General features: G+C 27.2%; 1 protein-coding gene across 1 annotated transcript; it reads right to left on the bottom strand.

Annotated features, from left to right (window-relative positions):
* Positions 1-230: 230 nt before the first annotated feature.
* LOC129963402 (uncharacterized) lies at positions 231-7,032 on the bottom strand. The gene is made up of 11 exons (XM_056077752.1): positions 7,013-7,032; positions 5,707-5,915; positions 4,905-5,033; positions 4,483-4,535; positions 3,873-3,981; positions 3,600-3,643; positions 3,351-3,456; positions 2,321-2,461; positions 1,578-1,670; positions 1,380-1,475; positions 231-1,297 (listed from the first exon to the last, which is right to left on the bottom strand). The coding sequence occupies exons 2-11, from the start codon at positions 5,897-5,899 to the stop codon at positions 708-710; spliced, it is 1,554 nt and encodes a 517-aa protein (XP_055933727.1). The 5' UTR covers positions 5,900-5,915; positions 7,013-7,032; the 3' UTR covers positions 231-707.
* Between the last annotated feature and the right edge of the window lie 18,130 nt (positions 7,033-25,162).

Here is a 25,162-nt window from a genome sequence, read left to right as displayed (position 1 = left end):
AAGAATCTTAATTTTTCCTTCCAATATGAGGAAACTTATTTATTACAACGCATTTAAAATATCAAAGTTGTTCAAAATATACAAACAAATTTAGTATCAGAAATTAAAAAAAATCAATCTTTTAAAATGAAAATTTTTATTAATTTAGATTAAAAATATAAGAGTTAAATAACTTCCTTTTGATATAATTCAGAGAGAGATATATACATATTTGCTATCTTGTGATTTTGGCAGGAAGCACAATAAAAAGATAAAAAAAGATCTAAAGATAAATCATTTCCGCCAGCGGAAATTAAATTTAACAAGTAGAAAATAAAATCAGATATATATTTCTTAATAGTTAAAGTAGTAATGACAATGAAGACTTCGATGAAAAAATATTCAATTAAAAAAATTTTAACTTTTGCTGTTGTATTGAATTAACATGGTGAGAGACACAAGCTAATTTCAATGAGAAAAAAAAATTAATACATAAAACAATTTTAAATAATTATTTAATAACTTAATATAAAAATAACATGACAAATAGAAATATGAAAAGATTTTTGGTTCTCATTGAATTCCACAGTGTATGAAAAATTTATGTTGACAATTCATAGCAATGAAAAATAAATTTAAATTATATTTTTAAGATGAAAATTTCTTATATATATATATATATACAAAATGTTCTGATATTTTACAATAATATATAGACTTTAAAACTGCTAACACATTTGATGCCTTTGTACATCATATTGAAATTCAATATCGTCTAACAATTTATTTGCGCAGTCCAAAAAATCCTCCATGTCACTAATGCCTGAGTCATCATGACTTGTCTGATCACTGTACCTACACATTTCAACGGAGTGGCACTCAGTGTCTGCTTGTTGGTGGCACATTTCTTTGGGAATTTTCCCGTGATTGTCCATGGATTGTGGGGAGTAAAGTAAGCAGTCATTGACAAATGTATCAGATGTATCTATCGACTGTGAACTAGTTTGAAATGCTTCACAATAAGGTGGGACAATTTGGTCATAAGAACCTTGGTTTTGATCAAAACAAAATGCATTTACCGGTGCTACAGATGAGTTCAGAACACAGTCATTATTCTGGATAATCGAAATGTTCGTCATCGATACGAAGTCCGACGGACAGCAATGTAATGATGTCGCTGGGGCTCGTTGCGTGTGCATGTTCGTCAGGTGAGGACTGGTGGGGACTTCTTCCGGCTGGAAAGGAAAAGAATACTTGAGTATCGAAGATTCTCCTCCGTTAATTATCTTTCCTAAGGTCATGAGATCTGCATCTGTAACTGAAAGTGATTTTTAAATGAGTAAAAAAAAAATCCCCAATAGCATAAAAAAACAATAAACAAGTCATTGAAATATGCTTACTGTTGTCAAAGAGGATGTCTGTGGTCTCCTGCGGGGGAGTTGGTTGAAACGAGTAGTCGATCCTCTGGCTCGGAACGAGTAAATCCATGAATTCGGCTGAAAGTTGATTGAGCTGATATAATATCATCGGAATTTAAATTTTCTTAAAGTAAAAAATCAGTTTTTATTTAAAAGAAATTAAAAACCTAGGAAACTTACTAGATGATACTTCCATCAGATCTGAGGAAAGTCGTGGAGGCGTGAACTGTGTTAACATTTGAGGAGTCCAAACATCATCGGCTTTTGATTTGTCTAAAATAGAAATAAACATGTTTAAAAAATGAAGAAATGATTCATATTAACTTTCAGTTAACTTTAAGTCATTACGTAATTACAAAATATAACAGTCAATTTTACTATAATGCCTTGAATGCAAGAAAATTGTCAAGAAAAGTCTTATAAGTATTTACAAGAGAGTCTTGGTTTTTTTAAATGAATTGAATGAATGTATCGAAAACTTTCATCGATTTACGTCAAAACATATTTTGGCAAATTTTTCAAGTAGTAGAATCCAAAGAAATCCTTATTTCCTATTTTATTCCTATGTTTAATGTGCTGGCAATGTAGTTACTATGATGTTCTAATACTCTGAGAAATAAAGTTAATAACAGACTATAATAATTGTTTTTTCTTTCCATAAATATTTTTAATTTCTATTCTTAATGATGGTCATATTTATGACTGCCTTTTTTTTTGGAAAAAATAGTCAATAATATGGGATACTTTATTTAGTTAAATCAGATTCCCACTTTAAAGCTGCATAGAGAATAGTTCTTGATTTTTTCCAGCCATATTTCTTCCTCGTAAAAATTGCTTGCAAACACAAAAATAATTAGATTTAATTTCTTTAAAAAAATTTCTATATCTTCTTATCGTATGAAATGAAATCAAACTTAACTTACCATATGATGTTTGAGAGAATTGTGGTGGTTGCGGTGAGAAGGTGGAATTTGTGTTCTCTACAGAATTTTCCCAAGAACCAGTATCGTGTTCATTTCTTCTAATGAATTGAAAGGGTGGTAATGGGGGCTGATTTTTTGCCTCTATAAAATAAATCAAAGAAATCCACATTAAAATTGACCGCTCTATTGTAATATCAATCAATATTTTTATTATTGAATCAATATTAGTGTATTGAATATTTTTTATACTGTTAGTGCGCAGATCGATATTTCATTTAAGAAGTATCTGTGATTAACTTATTTATTGAGAAAAATCAAAGTGGTTAGAAGGAAAAATATTCTAATGTTTTAAATATAAAAGAAACCTTTTTAATTGTGCGATCTTAACAAATATTTAAAAATATAATTTAGAATAAAAAACATTTAATAACAAATTGATACATAAGTTCAACTCATAATCTTACCAATTCTGATTATTTGACTTTCTCTAAATTATAAGTTTAATCCGGTCTATTAGTTAAGTTAAACTTTTAGAGTAATATGAATTGTAAGTTTACAAAATCGAAATAATTGTTCCAATTATTTTTTATTCCATTCACAAAATGTTTATAATGAAATCTTATTTATCACTGCTTTTTAATAAATAATTATAATTTCTAGTTATTCGAAGCATGGTGCATTATCATTCATATCGATAAATAATATTTCTTAATTTCCACTAATATTTTCGTCATTGCTATATTTTTAATAATTTATTGGGAAAAATATAAATATTTTGTAAAATTCAAAACTCTGTAATTCTCAAGTTTTTATCAATCTATTATAATACTAAATTAATTTTTCAATGCTTAATAGAAACACTGAATAAATTAAAAAATTAATTTAAAAGAATTATTTTCTTTACAAAAGCATTAAAAATTATTACTTACTATAATTTTAAATTATGAAATAAAAGCTAATAAAATTTTTTCAGAAAGCAATATTGTTTTCTTAAAATATTTTTAGTATGCAATACATTAACATTTCTTACCTTCTTGCCCAATGGAAAATCCATTCACTGTTGGATCACATGAAGAAGATACAAATTGTTCATCAGCAAAAGATCTTTTAGATTTACAAGACACTTTCCGAGTTCCCTAAAATTACATGAAAAAATTTTTTGTAAAATTTTTACGAATATTTTTTATAGATGTTTTTATTTTTGAAGTTAAATTTCAATGAATTTTAAATACAAATGATGGAATATAAAGCAATAATCATAATTTAAGCTTAATCTTACCTTTATGGGTACTTTTCTTGATTTTTTCCTGCCAGAAGTTACATCTGTAATAAAAAAAAGAAATATTTTCTTAATATTATAAAATTAAAATAAGCCTTTACGCTTAAAAATTCAACAGAATTTTTTTTTTACATTACAGACAATTAAAGAATATTAATAAGCAGATGCCTAATATCATAATAGAATGATGTTTAAATGGTAGATATAGAATAGGATAAATTTTTTACATTTATTTTTAAATAAATTCGAATTTCTTAATAAAAGTATGCTTACCGTCGCTTGCAGTAGATGTAGAAGCACCAAAATTTATGGGAAATTCTGAGCTATTTTGAGACAAATTTTTCGATGGTTTTCTGCCTCTGCGACCTTTTGGTTTCTGAAACTAAAAAAAAATAGATATGACAACAAATAATTTTAATACTTATAATGGCATCTGATTAAAATTCATAATTATATCATTTTCAAATTTCTTCCTATTTTCACTTGGAAGTGCTTTTTTTTTAATCATATAAATTCGGTTTTTTTTTGCTTGCCATTTTAATCTTTAAAAAATTATAAAATATTTTAATTAAAAAAAAATCTGAAACAAATTTAATTTTTGAATTTTCAAAAAAATTCTTTTTGGAGAAATATTCGAACAAGATTTTAAGTAATTTACACCGATGAATAAATTACTGCTTATTTTAGATCTTAATATTAACTGTAGTGAAGTGCTGAGTGCAGACGATTTTGCTATTTATTATCCAAATAAAAATGGACGATAAATATGTCTGTAAAAGGGAATTACTTTGGAAATTTATTTTATAAATAATCTTACAAATATTTTTTGCAGCTCCTAACGACAATACAAACTGAAAATTTTTTACATAACAGAATTACTTACCTTAGATGATGGTGGCGATGATGCACAAGTTTCCTTTTGATCGTATGGAAAATCTGAAATAAAAAAAAATACATGAAAATTCATATTCATAATAATACATAACGAAACTTTACGCAGTTGCAAGGGAAATTAATTTCATTGACATTACAAGATATGACAAATAAAAGTCATTTAACAATCGACTGCACTTTGCTTTATTATTTTTCATGAAGAGTTGTTATTTTTTTCCCTTAAAAGAACCTCAATGGGTTTCAAAAAACAAACTGATGAGAAATATTTAATGTAAGTCACATGGAAATTAATTTACTCGATTACAGTTACTATTTTTAATACTTAAAATTTTAAAAACTAATCAAATTAATTTAATTTGAAAATTAGTATTAAAAAATTATTTTTAAAAGCAATATCTTTTGCATACGTACTCTTAATTCTCCAATAGATTCTCTCTTTTGTATCCAATGCAGTCAACCTTTCCAATTCTTGTTTCTTTTCAAGAGCATTCCTGAATGCAGCTTTCAAATCACGAGGTTTTTTCTTTCCATCTATTCTATCTAAAATAGAAAAATATACCAAGATAAAGCACAACGAAAGATTTCATCATTTTTTTAGTGTTTCAGAAAATGTATAAGAAGGATAAAAAAATTATTTTGATATATATATGAATAAATATCATCAGATAATAATTGACATAAAAAGCATTAAGAAAGCCCTGTTTTTAATCAAAATACAAAATGGGTAATTTTTATTTCCTATAATATCTAAGGAACAAAAAGACAACTATCATCAATGGTTGATAAGAGAAAAAGCTTCTATGATCCTAAGCAGTGAGCCATCACTTTAATCCTTTCAATCATGCATTTGCACGTTATTCAACTTGATGAAAATAATATCCAAACATCTGAAAACAACTAAATATAAGTATACTAGAGATTTAACTCTTCTTAAAATAATTTGTTCAATACTTTTCCATATTTTTTACAGGACATTCCCCTTAAATATATTGACAACAAACATTTTAGTAATAAATGAAGCGCTAACAACTGAAGGGCCAAACTATCAAAAAAATTTACTGATTTTAATTCATTTCTTGTTAGCACTTAATTCCTTAGCAAATATGGTGAAATATTTAAATCTTTTGTAATTCAATTAATAACGGACAAGTGAAAGAAAAGGTTTTTCATTTTAACAAATGTTTGCGCATAGATAGACGGTGTGATAACCTACTTTTATGCCTGGCCCATGCCCTGTAATATTCATATAACGCTGCAGCTTCAGCAGAAATTTCTCTACAACTTCTCGAACTTTGATGTTTCCAATAAAGCCAGAAAATTCCTTTGGCCCTGTTTTCCCATCTCATACCTATAAAAGTCTCTTTATCACAATTCATGATAATCCACTGAACGATGAGGACCTTCATCTTTTTTCTTTTGAATCTAGAAGTAAAAAGAAAGACATATGTAATTGCAAACTTTAGAATCAAATTTATTAACATTTAGAATAAATCAAATATAGTCTAGTAGAATTTTAAGGGGGGAGGAATCATGAATACCCATCAGAATTTCAAATTTTGTATATCATTGTCTTCAAATGCATCATATTTCCATTTAATTGAATATGATTATTGATTTCCCAAAAACTAAATTTTATATTTTATGCCAAATTTAATTTTAATATAAAAAGACGGTTTCATTTTTGGATTAGTTAATTAACATGACAATCTTTCGGATTTAACGAAAATCTTCGAAGGTATAACAAACGCTACTTGAAGGTCTCTATGTTATTTTCTTCAAGAATTTCTTTCATATTTACAATTAATATAATCATTGCACTTTTCAGAACTGACATCAAAAAATTGCTTCGAAATTACTTTTAAAAAATTAGGAATCATCAAAATTTTAGCTTTGCTATATTGTCCTCGATTTGAACCAATATCCATGAGATCTAGTAAACAATTACAGCATTCGGAATGATTGGCTTCTTTTCTTTTTTTCAGAACGCACTTATTCGCTTTGAAATTCATTAAAATTTCGTATCTGCTTCGTAAAAGTATATAAAATTCAATGCCAATTGTGGTTTTACATGTTGACGAAGAATTGAAGAAATATTATAAGAATAAATCTTCAGAGAAGGTCAAAATAATTTTTTAAAAATATTATGATTCATCAATAATCTTTTTAAAATTTTCAGTTTTCTAAACCTTATTAACAACAAAACTAATATCAATTTAAATAAAATATCAGGAATATTTAAAAATTACTTTTATCAATATGCAAATAAACTGAATTTTTTATTTTAAATATTTTTTTATTTTTTTAAATTTTATGAAATTTATCGTTAAATTCAAAACTGCATTTTAATTAAATCGCCAACGTTAAGAAAAGATTAAAATCATTTGAACAGAATTTTTAGGTTTTGGCATCATTCCCAGTATCGAAAACATATTTGTGACATTGTGTACTATTTGGGATATGATGGAAACTCTGAATACATGCGGAGAAAAAAATTTCAAGAATAAAATTTCGCATAATACCTTCGAATCCGATCGTTTCCTGATTTAGTTGATCGCTGCTCTTAAAAGATTCAATATGACTGAAGTATGCTTCCTCATGAATCGTATTTAGGGATTCGGTGGAAAAGGCCTCGTGATACTTAAAACGGAAGATAAGCTCTCATTTCTGATACGCTTGGAATGTATATGAACCAAAAGTACACACGCCCATTATTTTTTAACAACCAATCAAAGGCATATCTTAAACAGCAAAACCACAAAACAAGATAAAGATTATGATTCGAGGCACAGAGTCAGAAGTGAATTCAGACGACATGAAAAAAAAAACCAAAAACAGAAAAACAAGGAATTCGGTACGTGATAAAAGGCAGTAGATAAATAAAAAAAATCCGTTGAATGCTTGAATCCAAGATTAAATATTTCTCTAAAATAAAACTCACAGGTGTTTTTCGAGAGAAATTCGTCAATTTAAAATATAGTTTAAATGATTAATCAAAATTATGAATGCAAAAGTGGCCTTCTTTTATAAAACAAAATGTTAATGCTGTATTTCTCTGAAGCTAAGGTAATAATAACAGCCATAAAAATATTCTATTAATTATTCCGTGACATGAAAAATGTATTTTTCCTAGTTCATTAAAAGTTACTAATTGGATTAACGAATCATTTTTGAAGTTATATTATTTAAATAATAATTTCTAATAATAAATAAATAGAAATGATTTCTAGTTCTAATAATAAGACGTATGATCACAAAAATCATCATGATCAAATTCTAATCTATTGATAACATCACAGCAGCTTGAAATACAGTCAGTGTCTCTCATGATCTAGCAAAGTCCGACAGTGTCATATTCTTCAAAATTAATCCTACATAGTGCTTCTTTCTATTTTAAAAAGTAATCGCATTAATTTATATAAATAGTTTTCAGGACTATTAGAAAAATAAATTTTGAAACTAATTATAAAATTATATTTAATAGGGGTCTGCTGATTGAATTGAATTTTTAAATTCTTTTTCGCAAATATATTCTTATTTCAAAACTTTTAGCTAAATAATTAGAATATTACAATTAAGTATCAGTATATATTATTAAAATTAAATAATATATTAATTAATTAAATAATATATAATAAATCAATTATTAGATAATTAGTAGGTTATTATTTGAATAAAAAAACTGGGCAATTAATAAATTATTTAGCCAATAAATTTATACTTTATTTAAAATCAATTTCAATAAGGTAAAATGCAAACAATACGCAATATATAGTTAATAAAAAATAATTAAAATAACAACATCATTTCAAAATATTTCTTTGAAATACATAATTGAATTTTCTGCGGTGATTAAAATTTTCCTTATATTTTTTTAAATTAAAACACCAGGTAACAACTCACAAATTTCTAGACAAAAAAAAAAGAATCATGAGAAAAAATAATTAATTTTTTTAAAAAAAATGTGTTGTAATTAAGTCTCAAAATTGTGCCAATAATAATTTAAAAATTTCTTTTGAACTAGATTTAAATTAAAATCAATTTATTAAAAAACAAAAATTATTTAATTAACATTTATTAACTTTCCCTTTCTAGTCAAAAATGAATATAACAAATACCTAATTAATAATCAATTATTAAATAATCTACTAAAGTTCCAAAATCATAGTGATGAAAATGTAAAACTTAGGGCAATGTAGAGTTCAAAAGCCTTATTCGAGATGGAAATTGGATAATTTTCATAGAGGGCGCTGTGTGTTACCTCTTACTCTCTTTTAAGAGGAAGTAAGGCAAGACTCTGTAGAAGGGGATTCTCCCTTTTATGCTAATTGTTTCAACTGCGAATATTAAAGTTTCAAACATAGAATAAATTTGTTTTAGCAAAAAAAAAAAAAAAAAATCGTTGAAATATGCGCATTTAGTTTATAAACCAAAATTATTCAGAATTTATCATTTATAAAAAACATTGAACAAAGATAACCCGCGTGGATGCAGTAAAGATAAATCAAGTTCTTATCTTTTTTCGCTCGAATTAATTATCTGTTAAGAATTAGAAATACAGGAACTTATCGTAATTGAATTGTTAATCAGTTTTTGGAACAACTATTTTCGAGTACTGCGAATAGATACAAAAATTCTAAAAAATTATTTTTAAAACTTGTCATGATTTTAAAAATTGACGAAAAAGATTTTACGCGCTAAAATTAAAATGGGAATTTTATTTGATTAAATAAATATTATTAAAATGCCTTCTTTTACTAAATTTAAACAAAATTAGCTCTTTAAATTACCCTTTTGTTCTTGAAGAAAATTTCATAGGATTAATAATTTTGATGAGGGTTTTGTGTATATATAAATTACACCTCATAAAAATTATTCTACAATAAAAAAAATAAAAAATAAGTTAAATAATTTCATTTTTCCAAAATTATAAAATTTTTAAATAAAATGTCTGACAAAATAATTATTTCGTTAGAAAGATTTTAAAAAAATATTTGCTGATTTGAACATCACCGTCAATATTCAATAAATACCTAATTATTTAAAAATTTTCAAAAATAAAAAGATTCTCGAAATTAAAGCAAAATGTTTGATGCAAATATTATACAAAAAAAATCCTTTCTATGTGTCAATATCGTTGCTTTCTCGTATTGGTTGATTTTCTCTGGTGAAATCATTTTGCCTCTGACCTAAACAAAATTTCCCTTTTGACTGCGCTGAACAACAATGAAAGCAACAATCTCTTAAATCCAAAATTAACACAAAAATTTAGTTAATCAAAGCGTAAAAATTATGGAATCCCCTTTTGAAAACAAATATCTATATGATGCATAAACAAAAAGAAAATTTTTTTAAAAAATGAAGAAAATTCAACACTTAAGAGATGAATTAATCCAGCACATTAAGAGTAAAATGTTCACTTAAAATAGATTTCCAAAGAAAAAAAAAACCTATAAAATTGGTGACACATGATGAATAATTATACCATACTGTACTAAATTAATTTAATACAACATTTAAAAAATTCGCTAGTAAAAATATTTCAATAGTACAAATAAATTCCCTATAAAATATTTTCCTATAATGCATGTATAACAAAAAAAAAATAATCACTATACTTTAATACATTTTTACATACTTTGATTTCCATGCATGAAATAAGATTTTAAAATCACATGAGTTAATTAACCAAATTCCCTTTCATAAATTAAAAAAAATAACATCAATCATTTTATGAAAGCAAAATTCAATGAAATCTAGTTATAAATGAATAAAAAAAATCAATGAATTCTTACCTAAATAATTTTTTTTCAACTTCCAGTTTATTGCCGGCTTTTGCTTTGCTATTAACTTTCTATCCTATTCTCACCGGATGAAGCGAGAGCATGTGAATGGATTGACAGGAGATGCGTCCGCGTTGAATTTTTAATAGCGGTGCGCTAAGATAAAGCGTTCGCTGTTCGAAGCTTTATTGGCCCGAAAGGTTTTTCCCCTCTCTTGGAGTGGAAAATCCCTGAGGCTGCGCGCGCTTAACTTTTTTTCTCCTTGTCGTCCTGTAGCTCGCGCGCTACTTTCGAAGTCTCGTGATCTTGAATCATTCATCCCTTTCTAGCCCTGGGTAATTGGGACTGGATGTTGGAAAGTACCGTTGGGGTGGCATTGTCCAGCTTGGAGGTAGATGTCAATATACAGATTTGAAATAATATTACAGAAATAATATTTAAATAAAAATAGAGCTTTTTAATGTTTTCCTATAAATTTTAATACGTCTTCTTTAGGGACGGAAAAGGTGTCACGATATATATTTTTCCCGAGAATATGCAGAAAAATATATCACAAGAATTATCATAGGATTTTAAACATTTTCCAGTCTCAAAAAGCTCACATTATAAGACCCCCTATTTCATTAATTTTAGACAAAAATTAATATCCGTTTCGTAAAACATTTCACAAAATTTTTGACAATAATATATAATCTATTTTTAATCATTTTTTATTTTACTAATTCAAAAAAATACATTTGTTATCATTTTTTTTTTTTACTAGTTTGAGCAGTTTCCGTATTTGTAAATATTATTGAAATATACGTTCGGTGTTTTTGAATATTATAATAAATAAGTGAACGCAATGAAGCAGATGGGAGTTTGACAAATTATACTTGTGAAAGTCTTAATGAAGTTGTCATATAATTTTATTATACAAAGAATTTGTGTGGATGTTTTTTATTATTTAGTTATTTGACTCATATTAATCAACTTGCCTATCCCTCTGCTTCTCAGTCCATTGTTTTGTCAAAAATGATCACTTTTTCTAAGAAAAAAATTTATTGTGACTGCGCAATTGTAGGATAAATACAATAGTATTTGATTACAGGTGTCTGGTAAAATGTGACTTTTAATATAATAATGTTTTCATGTCGGCATTCGATTTATAAACTGCTACATACTTAATGAAAAATCGTGCAAAATGCTCAACAGGACAGATCACCAATTTTGGCATATTATTACTTCATAAAAAGTAAGTACTCGCCAAGAAGAAATTTTTTTTAAAGTTCCAGTTAAATTTTTAATTAAATATTAATTTCTTACGTCATTTCTTCATTTCATTTGAAGTATATAATTGTAAAAAATCATTATTCCCCATTTTAAAAAATTCTACATATAAGAGTTTTAATGGCATCAATTTTATTTATGTACAATTTTTTGGTTCTAATTTAAATAAATATTTTATAATATTTTAACTAAATTTTAAAACAAAACATTTTTATGACTTAAGAAATTACCTTTACACGCTCGTACGTTTTAAAGACATTCAATATATGCTTTGTGAGCAAATTATCTCTGTATATAATGAAGAACTGTTTTTAAAAACAAAATAAAAATAGACGAATCAAAACTCAAAATCTTAAACATTATCATATTATAATGTTTCAGACTAAAGGTTCGAATCACCTTTAAATTTTTCATTTCGACCTTAGTCGTCACTAACAGTTAAGCAAGAGTTATGGCTCCAGCGAAGGTTATTATTACTTTTTTTCTTTTCATAATATTTTACTTTTAAAAAAAGGTATAAAAGCATTTATGCTTTGACTTCATAGTGCCCGCCGTTCTAAAACTTACATGCGGGGCATTTATACTCCTAGCATCCTCCTCTTTACGTCATTATTCACCAAAAGAAAGTTAAATAAGAATTCAGTCGTGTGACGTTTTAGGCGCTGTAATAAAACAGGGGAGAAGATTTATTATATTTGCTTATCAATGTTTCGTTGAATTTTTCAATCTTAGGTTTATTTTACAATATCTGTTTACAAATTTCAGAGAATCCTAAACAGGGCTTTTCACACTTTTATTCCTCTAAGACACTTTTTTTTTTATCTCTAATAAAAATATGAAAAATAAATAAGAAAACGAAATTCAACGGATGGCAGCCGATAAAAATTTAATTAAAAATATGTACTTAGAAAATGATGTCATGATTTTTTTTTAAATTTCCCCAAAGAAATGGAAGAATAAGCGAACGAGAATTTTTATGATACTTATGCAACTCTGCCTGCTTATTTTGTGAATCGATATTCTCTTTATAATAAAAGATCTGATAAATAGAAATGATACACAGATTTTCAGACCGACTTTTTAGAAAAACACAAAATCAAAGAAAGGCAAAAATCCAAAAACACTAAAATTCTCTCAACACAAAACAAAATTTTGTCATTAAAATAAGTAAATGTATGAAAAATAATGTTTTTAATCAAAAATCTTATTTCTTACACATTCAAATCCGATGTTTTGAATCACTTCCGTTGTAAAGATCGAATAATTTGAAGTAGATATTTTTTATGTTAATTAACAAATAATGATAATATACCTTTCCAGAAATCATCTACCTTTTGCTGAAATTATTTTGTTTTCTTTTTCTGTTCTGTTAATTAAATATTTTCACTAATAGAGAAACAAAAATTTCAAGAATAAAATTTTTAAGATGGCGTAATATGAAGAGTTGTAACATGATAATGAAAATTTAATATCGAGACAGCAAGTCACGACATCGCAAATGTGTTAAAAAACAATCCTTCGTTGCTTTAAGAGTATTTGAATTTTCCCATAATATGTAAGCATTTCACAACGCTGATACCCAGTTTATCTAAATGGCCTTGACGAGAATACCTCTTTGTTCTGTTTCTGCCAATAGATGGCGTTGCTAAGTATTATGTCATCCGTTGCTCTCAACGAACTGTTGTATCAACAGTTTCAGGAAAAACATTAAAAAAAGAATAGCACGTGTGGAATTAAAAAAAGAGTAGTATCTCTTTCTTGCGGAACAATTCGTACTCCACCCAATTATCTTTCATAGTTTTTGATATTGATGTTAGTTAATTTAAATACTTACCATTTTTGAAGGTTAGAGCATTGAAATCATCGATAAATAGGAGCTCTTTTCAATTCCCTTATTTATGAAAATCAATCCACTTAATCGTTTCTGCATTCTTTACAGAGCAGTTTTATTACTTCGTTAAAAAGAACAGAAAAATAAAACAGTTTGTCTTAATTTTCATTAATTGCAGCATTATATAGGACCATTTTGATTTCCCAAATTTTGCATCAATGAATTGAAATCTGATTTTAAACTTTTGAAAATACCATATGTGTGTGTTGCATTTATTAAAATAATTTTTTAAAGATATAAGAAGAGAAAATGCAGTTATTTTAACCAATTTGAATACATTCTTGACCTAGTTAACAATTTGTATTTCGTACCACTAAAGGTTTATTTATAAGATTTCAATAATTTATCAGAATATTTGTACTTTCGTCAATGCAGAATATTTCTAATTTTACGATAGTACTCTCGTTATAAATTTTCAAAAAAAAAAAAAACTGTTGAAGTGCTCTAAGAAACAAAATTTGTTGGTATTGCAATCCATAGTAAAATATTCATTAGCAATTTTTTAAGTGCCTTAGTTTTTTATAAAATACGTAACTGTTCAGGAAGTGCAATTCCTTTATGAAAATAGCAAAGAGATAAGAAGACATTGGATTTATTTTATTGCAAGTGCTGAATCCGATGATTCACTATAAGATGTTTAGATTGAGCATCCGTCGCTGACTTTTTCCTGCCCATCGTCCAGAGTATGGTATTTCCCAAAGATAAAAATGGGAAGGCTTAGCTGTTGTTAATCAAGTGATAAAAGAAACAACGAAATTATAATATACATTTCTTAGTTTCATTTTCAATCCTAAAACAGAGTTACTTAAATTGCAGGTCTTGACCTTCAGTGGGATCGAAAAATTGGCTCATCTCTCGGAAAATCTCTCATATCTTTTATTTCTGCAGATAAAAGTAGAATCTGAGGAAATCAACATCACATACGATAAATAACTGCATTTACTTTAACGTTTTTCTTAGTGAATTAACTTATTTCTTCTTTCATTAATTTCTTTATTTATTTTCAAGCTTTTACATGACAAAACTTTTTAAGGGGAAAGGGGAACACTAAAATTTTCCAGGCGCGAAAGTGACACAAAAAGATGTTCTGTTCCAGAAGGTCAAAAATTGTATCTTTGCATTACAATTGCTTTCGCATACGAAGTAAATACACTAGAAAAGATCAGAAATAACTAGATGATGTTTATATACGTACCAAAAAAAAACAACAGAAGTGATAATCTGCGGACATCATTAGCACGCCCAGCTTATCTAAACTTGTAAGTAAATCAAATTCTAGCGGACTGTTAAGATTCATGGAACACTTCTCGTCTATAACATTGAATATGTTTAAAAGTTCTTACATTCTTAAAAATGATTTTTTCCTTGTTTATTTATAGGGTCATTTTTATCCTAACAGTTTTCTTCTCCCCACTGAACCATTACTGCAGTAAAAACGTTTTTACGAATAATTTAAGAGCATGTTTCAGGATCAGGATTCAGTTTGAATACTGAACCGATGTTTGAGTCCATATAATAAAGTTGTAAGTAAATCAAATTCTAACGGATTGTTAAGATTCATAGAACACGATGCATCTCGTCTGTAACACTGAATGTGTTAAAAAAGTTCTTACATTCTTTAAAATGATATTTTTATGTTGTTTATAGGACCGTCATTTTTATCCTAAAAGTTTTATTTTCGCTAGTGACACAATTATTGAAGCAAAAACATTTTTACGAATAATTTAAGAGCATGTTTCAGGAATATTGAAACGATATTTCTGTCAATATTATTAACCTTTTAAGTTTTAATATTATCTAGTAGAAGATAGTAAGTTTAATACAACGCAAGCTTTACACGAGGGTTTCATCTGGCATTTAGGGTTATCTCTAGTTCTTTATCTGTAATTTTATCGATGCCTGTTTTTTCAAAGTTCCGTAATCACTATCTTGGTACTTTAAAGGGTCACTAACTTAGTAATGCAAATCTCAAATAGCTGAATATTAATTTTTTAATGTATAGTTAGTTCTGAATCTTTTTTTAAAATTCTAATTGCAGAAATTTTTAAAATCGCTATTTAGATGCTAAATAAAATATTTTTGATTTGAAACTTATTATTATTTATATGCAAACCAAAACACATACCCAGTATATCGCAATTCGGGTTATGATAGTAAGAGATGATTAAACTGCTGAAGTGGCATAATTGTGCTATAAATAGTATTGCTATAAAACATCGAAAGAAAAGTTCTATGAAACAAAAATACTATTTCATTTCATATTATACTTTTATAAATATTTGAGACGATGATCAAAGGTTAAAGCATTAAAAGTAGATTCCGCTTGCTGTGCCATATTTCAAGATAGATAACAAAGATAAGCCATTTATATATTGTTATATTTTTAAAAAAACTCATTCTGAGTACTTAAATAAATCTAATTTGAATGTTTTTATAAAGGGTTTTAAAATTTAGACAAGACGGAATGGTAGTGTCTCTGTAAAAAAGAGTATCATAATTGATTATTGACGTAATCTGTCCATTCAATTTTTTTATGATTTTTATGCCATTTTTTTTCATTTGACTCATTTTTGTAAAATTTATTATGATACTGGTGAAATTCGGTAGTTATTGGGTTAAGGATCTCTTTTATTGACTGACTGAACTCAACTTTGAAACTTACCTATAATATGGAGAATTAAATTTCATTCATCTAGATATTTGTACTTTTGGAGTTATCGTGTTCAAATGCGGACATACAGAAAAATATAGCATCAAAAATGTTTTTTTCAGGCATCGGATATCTAAAAATGTCGAAAATTATATAAATCTCTACACCTAATTTTTTTATCGCTATGCATATTTTATTCATGAGAAAAGAAAAAAATAAGAAACACAATATTAAACCAAATTGTGTTAAAAATTTACTTTTAAAAACCTTAAAAAAAGCAGTTTAAAATGCATATAATTTTATTAATAAATAAAATGGGTAATTGTTGTTGTAATAATCGTAATAAAATTGTTATAATAATGTTTATAGATTTTATATAAATTAGTATAAAATCTATAAAAATAACTAATGTCTATTTCAGAAAAAATTGAGCGATTTGTTAAATTGTTTATTGTATTATATGAACTGTAATTACTGAATGAGAAAAATAGAAAATAATATAATTTTTTAAAGCATATGTAGAGATGTTTGACTTATAAAACTTTTAATATTTAATAATCATTATACAGGCCAAAAAAAAAAACAGCTTTGTAAAAACTTTTTCAACGTTAATAATAAAGTCTTGAGACATATTTTGCACTGAATATTTATTTTCAATTTTTTTTCTGTATTTCTTCGCAATTATATTTCGCATTTAGTTTTAAATATGTTTATATTCTAAACCATTAAATTTATTTATATTTCTAAATTAAAAATTATCAAAAAATACTATAACTAAATTATACTAAAAATGTTGTGAAAATTAAAAATAAACTAATGTTATAATAAGAACCAAATTTTTATTCATGTGTAAACATGAACAAAAATAAGTTAACAATTACTACAAATTAAATCTAGACAAGTGTAATTTTCCTCACGTGCCTGTATGAAAAGAAATTAGTATGAAGTATCATAGTATTTAAAAATTAAATGCAAGAAAATGTTTTCTATGATCTTTTACAATATCTATATTATTAATTAAAATTTTATTTAAGGCAAACAAAGTTTATATATATATATATCCTTAGTGATAAGTATACATCTGAAAAAAGATGCTCTAAATGAAGCAAATAATTATTAAATGCTGCTCTGATGAATTACGAATTTTAAATTTTTACATAGAACCTCTGTCCTGGGAATCATATTAAAAATATTACAAATAAAAAGATTTGCACTCCAATCAATTAAATCTATCATTAAAACTGATTAATTTCTAAAAATTTGATTGTTACTTTTCTCTAAAATGCAGGATTTCATATCTTTCCATCTACTGTTTGGAATTTTTCCAATGCTTATTATTAGATGAATGTGTGTTCGTATTTGCGTATGTGTGTGTTTGTGAATGTGTATTTTTTGGCAATCTAACTCCCAGCCCTAATGACCTAGAGGTACCAAACATGCCCCATATACACTTTGGAAGATGGGAATGCATATATCGAAGCGATTTTCCAAAATTTTATTTAGACTTTCAATTAATTAAAAATTAAGTGGAATTTTGGTGTCCCAATAACTTCCGAAAATATTATCGCACAAAACTGAATTTTATTTTATCATAAAGTTCAAAAAATAATCTTTTCAATGATACCAATGTTTTTAACTTATAAATCAAGTTTTATTTTTAATGAATTTTTAAAAAAATATTTTAACTAAGCTTTCTAACAATTTATTTTGCAAAATGAAAATAAAATTTATTCTGCACGAGCACGTTATGAGTGCGTGGGAAAAATTAGCTTTTATCAGTGTTGCTATCACGTTGACAAGGATTGAAATTGAGAATTTGTTAATTTTAATTGCAAACTAAACCTAGGAATGTGTAATATTTAGCATGTGTTTCCATGAAATTGGATATATATAATGTGATATTTTCTAAAAAAATGAATTTAAAAAAAAACTTTCAATGATGTTTTAAAATAGCTATATTATTAATTCAATAATTCAGTTTTATTTAAGGTACACATAGTTAAATAAGCAAAATATCTGCTCTAATCAGGACCCAACAACTAATTTCTAAAACTTTATTAATTGGTGTATATAATAAAAAATGGTCTAAATCAAATAAATAATTATATTTTATGTAGGTAATTTGAACAATAAATGTTAGGATGAATTACAAATTTTAGATTTTTATACAGATCCTCTGTTCTGTGAGTTATATTTAATAAAATATTTTTGAGGCACTAATATTTTTAATAAAAAGACCCATTTTTTAATGTGAAAATTCATTAAATTATGAAAAATTAAATGTCTCCATTCTATAAAGATGCGCGATTTTTAATAATGGATATTCTGAAGATGATGCCTACATCGCTGATAAGATTTATATGAACTGCAATTGTCTGTTGCTTATTTTAATTTTTCAATTTTTAGTTGCCTTATTTGTTATTTTTTACTATAGTATATTTAATATCGCAATAGAAAATACCGCCGGCGTCCTGGCCTAGGGGTAGCGCATCTTCCCCGTGACCTGGGTGTCTTGGGTTCGAGTCCCGGTTCTGGCATGGTTGTTCTTCCTGTTCTATCTGTGAGAGGTGTGAATGTGCCCCCCTGTAAAAAGGGGTTGTGCAAGCGAATGTGATACGTGAGTAGCTAAGACGTACTCTTGGCCCTAGTTGGCGCTACTAAAACAAGAGACGCTCCCTTGGCTTAAAATCACTGACTTCGTCAGCGAGCTTGTCTATGGCAAGTGCCATTATAAACAGCAACAACAACAATAGAAAATACCAAAGTCAACTATTAATGCGTATTTAAAATCACAGAAGGTAGATGGTAAAAATTTGTGGAGAGCCAATTAATGCTCACGATAACGGATGCTTTTGTCTTATGAATAATTTGGAAATCTTTGATAAATGCAAGAAAAGTAAATGAGAGTAATCTGATTTGGAATCAGCAAAACATTCTGTGCTATTTATTGAGGGTATCCTTTTACCAATTTTCATCACCGTCTAGTATGCGTTTGTCAGACGAATTTGCAAAGAGCTTTGAATTGTTAGCACCAAAACAGTTCTCTGAAAAAAACTCAATAATTGATATCAGAATATGACTTGTCAAATCAAGGTTCAAAACTTTAATAGGAAAAAAAATCTAAAGCCTGTTGTTACGGAGATGAAAAGCGGAAAAAAGTCTTAAATGGTTTGGTCAAAATGAAGATTTATATAACAATACTATTTCTTTCTCAGATCTTTTTCATACTGGAATAGAAGACGAACCAGATTATAGAATTTTTATAGTTAGTTCGAGAAGTCTGAAATGTGTTATTGCACAATGATAATTGTTTCATTCCAGCCGCCCATTCTGTAAATTTTGAGAAAAGAATATTAAAATGGTACTGCAGAAACTCCGCTGTCAGGTGCATTAATGGTCTATTTCTATTCATTTAATGATGATCTACAGAAATAATAAATTGGGTGTAGGAAATATCCATATTCCATTTGCTTATGGCACAGCCACACACAGAGATCACTAAAATAAGTAAAAATAGTCTTTAAAAGAAATTCTGACCATAGGTATGGTATAGTGAACATTATTAAATAGCCATCGAATGTTAGGAATAAGATCCTTCCACTATATTATACAAAATTCGATTCGATGGGACAATATGTTAAGACACTCAATAAAAATAATATCTACATACAGAATTTTTGTAAAAAATTTTCTAGACTGAATAATGAAAATCAATAAGCAGTAGTCTTTAATAATCTTTAATAATGATACGAATGCTGTGCATATATTACTACTAAAATTTAATTTTCATTTTATCTCTAATGCAAACCAATTTTATAAAAGCCATGTCAGATTCTAAATTAGCGCCTAACATAAATCGATAATGAACGTTGAAATGAAATTTAGTATGAAAATTTATAACAAATAAATGCACTTTCAGAATTTTTTTTAGTAGATGGATTTATTTTGTGGTTTTATTTAAGACTAGCCGCCTTTGGCGACCAGCCGGTTCGCCAATCTTAATGTTCGTTAAAATTTTAATAATTAAATATTTTATGCAATTCCAACTTTAATAGATTCTTCAGCAAAATATTTTAAAACTTCAAATTTTGATAGTCATATAATTCACTCATAATATTATAAAGGCCTTCAGTCATAACGTGATATGTATCTCTCTAATTTTCTGTTACCCCTCGTAGAATTTATGCTTTAAATTAAAGTGTAAATGATTAATCTGCAATTAATATAATAATATTTTTTACTGAAACAAAGCATTTTTTTAAATAATATGATTACTGATAATAGAGTCACTGAGCGTTTAAACTTTATGGGCACTAAAGAATATCTTTCTTAATTTATGTAATATCTCAAGAATTTGTCAACAAAATTTTCTCAGATTCATCATGAACAGATCGATTCATGAACAATGTTTCATTTTAAATGTATTAAACACTAAGAAAATAAAATGAATCGTTTAAAATAATCGGTCTAAAACAAGTTTAAAAAAACTACTTAAAAATGATGTACTTAAAACTATAAGCATATACAAAAAAATATGTAACTAACATAAATACAATTTAATTACAAAAGTACACAACTAACCTAAAAATAATTTAAATCATTGAAAACAGGTTAAAAAAAACTACTTAAAAAACGATATGCTTAAAACTATAAGCATATACAAAAAAATATATAACTAACATAAATACAATTTAATTACAAAAGTACACAACTAACCTAAAAATAATTTAAATCATTGAAAACAGGTTAAAAAAAACTACTTAAAAAACGATGTACTTAAAACTATAAGCATATACAAAAAATATATAACTAACATAAATACAATTTACTTACAAAAGCATGCAACTAACCTAAAAATAATTTAAATCATCCGTTGAAAGTGGTTGTCATGACAACAATCAGAACAATGCGCATGCGTGAATTTTTTTCGCCAGTTAGGTAACGCAAATGCGTGAATTTCGTGGAAGATTTTTTTTGGCGGAAAGGTTGGCGGTGGGGAAAATAGAAGATTTTTTTGGCGGGAAGGTTAGTTTTTAATTAATAATTAAAATTCTAATTAAAATTTCAAAAAAGGGACCCCAGGTGCACGTTCCCGACCTCTAAGGTATACATGTACCAAATTTGATAGCTGTATGTCAAATGACCTGGCCTGTAGAGCGCCAACACACACACACACACACATTGAGCTTTTTTACAAGTATAGATATAGATGAACTGTGTCATTTTGTAAAGTGGGAATTTTGGAACCAATATTTCACTAAGTACGTGATGTATTTCAGTTTTAAAATTTTATTCAATTGTTTTTTAGATGAAATATATTTTTTTAACATTTTCAAGGATCAATTGTTAATTAATCTATTTATTAAATTAAATTATTATTTCCTACTAGTGGTCCTACTTGTAAATGAATTTGAAGAAAATATTGATTTCCAAACGAATTATGAAAAAAGTAAAAATTTTTTTTTAAATCTAGTATTTAATTACGTTAATAAATGAATATTTTTTAAAAAATACCTTTTTTATTGCCATATTCTTATATTTTCTTTCTTTCAAAAAATCAAGCCTTAATAACGATTGTAATGTACGGATAATTAGATATGTTCATATCTGAACAGATTAATTTCAGCTGATATTTATTTATGATTTCACGTCATTGAAAATAAAATTTTGTGCATCGCAATTAAAGATAGTTAAAAAAAATTCTGATAAAATGTCTATTGTAGATTTTTGTCAGAAATAAATAAAATTATATTTTTATGAATTATTTTGGAAATTATGAAATTAAAAAGTCTCTTCAGATTAATATTAATAGATTTAACATACATCTAAAAACATACATATATATAAGTAGTTAAAGCCTCTATGTAGCAAATAATTTAACTAAAAATGTTCATAGTAATCTATTTTTATCAAAGGAGGTGTTTCTATATGCATGGTTAGGGAACGGCGTGAGCAGAGTTTGCCATGAGACGCCATTATTACGAAAAAAAAAATAATGAAGATGTAAAATCCTTATTTTTTTTTACTTCGCTTTTATATTTTATTTTGCATTATATTTTTTTGTTATTCTGGCGTTTATCTGATTATTCTAGTTTTGATTTTGTTAGCAGTCATCATATCTCGAGCAATACGACGCAGCTTTGGCTAGTATCATAAGTTAAAAAAATGTATGAAATAAAATAGCCTTCAAAATTTCTTTTTATTCCATTACCACTAATCGTATTTCAAAAAAACAAAAAATGAACTTTAAATGCGGGAAGTGTTTTTAATAAAAGTATATATCATTTAATGAAATTTTTATCATGGTGTACAAATTTTAAAAAAAAGATTTCAAATTCGTTAAATTAAAAATTTATTTTTCATTTTAAAATAAACTAAAACAGTTGAGTAGTCATTTCCAGATAGATTTTGTACATCTTTCATTCGTCATTTAAATCTGAGTAGCTATAATAATAAGCTTTCTTTTTAATGTTAAATATTTATCACACATAAGTCAAAAATTTACAAACATCCTGAAAAAAAGTATATGCATGTGTAATAATAACACATTCAAAACGGGAGAAACATTCATACTGAAAAAAAATAAAATACAGCAAGAACCATTAATTTGTCTCGAAAACTGTATCAGAAAGAGTGATTTTGACCGCTGATATATTGCATTTTTAAAAATATTTTTTAAAAAAACCGTAAGAGATTGTCAGTTAGTCAGATTAATATTCTGTTTTCAAACAATTTGGTGATTATTTTGAGTCAAATTTCGTTATTGAATCATAATCGGACAACAAGAAAGACATCTGAATCCTCCGTGATTCCTAGTCGTACGACTTTTAAACCAAGACAGCAATTTTGATGTGCACCATTCCGGTCAACAGAAAGATTTAGGAAGATCCAGCTGCATATAAGAGCGTCAGGAAGTTTTATGAAATTTGTGCTTTTTAAATACTACAAATAAAAAATAAATAAACTTATAAACGAGATGATGTAAGCAACTTCGAAATGAGAATAGCGAGATACTTATTGTACTCTTTGAAAGCTAGTTTTATTTTTCATTGAAAGAAACTTTGAAAATCAATATTTGTATTGTAAGAAAGAATGCACACACACAATCATGCCAGGGGTAAGTCATATCATTGACTGTCCGACCCGCTCGAAGGCATATGGATAAATAATACTGAATGACCGGATCGCCGCAACAGTTACATTGGCGGGAACTGTGGTTAAGTCCTAAGGGCCATTACCGGCCACGGTACAACCCTTCCCTAAGAAAATACGTCCCGTCATCGATGGGAGGAGCCAAACCCCCACTTTTTTGTGTACCTTCCAGGGTGGCGAGATCCAGAAACCATACCGGAAGCGTCTCATCCTCATTTCGAGGGAGATTACGGGGGGGGGGTGATTACGCCAGGAGTAGTAAAATAAGCTGGTTTTCATAATAATAAATATCAATCTCATATTAATAAAAGTATTCTATGTCTGTTGTTCATGTATTAGATCAGCAGAAGACAAGAGTATTCGTAGGTGGCCGAAAGCTGGTAAAGAGTCAGAATCAGGGGAGTATGTATTATAATAAGGAAATCCAAAGTACAAAACACGTAATTACAGAAACAAACTGGATATAGAATACAATTTAAGGACCCCAATGTCATGTTTTAATCTAGATATTTATTCTCTCGTGGGCGACGAAAAATGTCAAAGATTCCAATGATTATATTCTTTACTTTCAAACCTGACAGACTGTTTTTAACTTTTATTGCAGTGTGAGAGTTCAGTAATGAAAATATATGTTCTCCAGATAAATTATTTATTTTTAATCCTGTTAATAATTACTGACATCTGTATTCATATTGTGTGTATGTGTATGTTTAATTAGTGGGCCTCTAAATAGTGTTTCCACAACAGGTAGTCCGTGCACCCCAAAAATATAGGAACCACTGCTTTAAATATGTATAAATCACTTGTATTTAATCATTTATTTAAGATCAATAGAATTAGTGGTAGCTCATCAGCTCATGCTTAAAAAAAAGCATGATTAAACTGCAATTCTTAAAAAGCAACTTTACTTCTAAATAATCTAAAGTTATTAATCATAATTATCTCTCTTAGAAAAGTACCCACGCATCTTTTTTTCGATGAGTAACATGTGTTAATAGAACATGGATGTGTATTAAAGCAAATGAGTTTCCGACGGGACAACGTGAAAGCGAAAGCAAAACCAATTAATAACTGAAAAGAAAAAAAGGGGGGGAAAGCAAATCACGATAGCAATAAAGTGGGTGAGAGGATAAAAAGAAGGAGCATCCTACAGTTATTCGTGTACCAAGCTTGGTTTTCGACTTGAGCATCCCAGGGAGAGTAATCTTTGGTTTTCCACTTCCGCTATTGTGTAGTAAGGGAATTTTGCTTCTTTCAAGAGCTGATGTCCGAACAGGCCCAGCTTGTGTATCACCTAATTATTAATTTATTTTCTCTCTTTTATTTTATTTATTTATTATTATTATTATCTATTTTTATTGTTCACCGATCTCACAGTTTAGAAAAATAATCAAACAGAATTAAAAGCCAGAAAACCAGCTTTTAAAATAAATATTGTGGGGAGTATTGTAACTCTACAGTCTAATTGAAGAGCCATTACTGATTAACTAGTATTAATTTTGAAACGCAAATCATGCCTCATGTCCCGTAGAAGTTCAAACGAAATTCTTTGTGTATCCCGGTACATTGTGTTTGGTTTACCTTGCGCAGATACAATGATGGCATCATTAAAAAACACTCCTTGCTTGTATTCCTGTTTCAATAAATAGAAAAAAGTGTAATTATTGTAATAAATAAATCAAAATAAATCAGGATGATTATACTAAAAAACAAAATAAAAATTACAAACAAAATTTTTTGCCAATACTATACTTTCTCTATACTATGCATACGTAAAAAAGATGAAGTAAAAAAGATGAAATCAAATGGCAAAATCACAGAATAAAGAATCTTCAGTAAACAGATTCTTCTATAAGACTTAGGTCAAGTTTTTAATGAAAAATTTCAACATCTCAATAAATTTATGTCGTCAATTCTTTTTTAAAAT

This window comes from Argiope bruennichi, chromosome 3, assembly GCF_947563725.1.
Source record: "Argiope bruennichi chromosome 3, qqArgBrue1.1, whole genome shotgun sequence".
NCBI lineage: Eukaryota > Metazoa > Arthropoda > Arachnida > Araneae > Araneidae > Argiope > Argiope bruennichi.
This window is presented reverse-complemented; position numbering and strand designations above follow the sequence as displayed.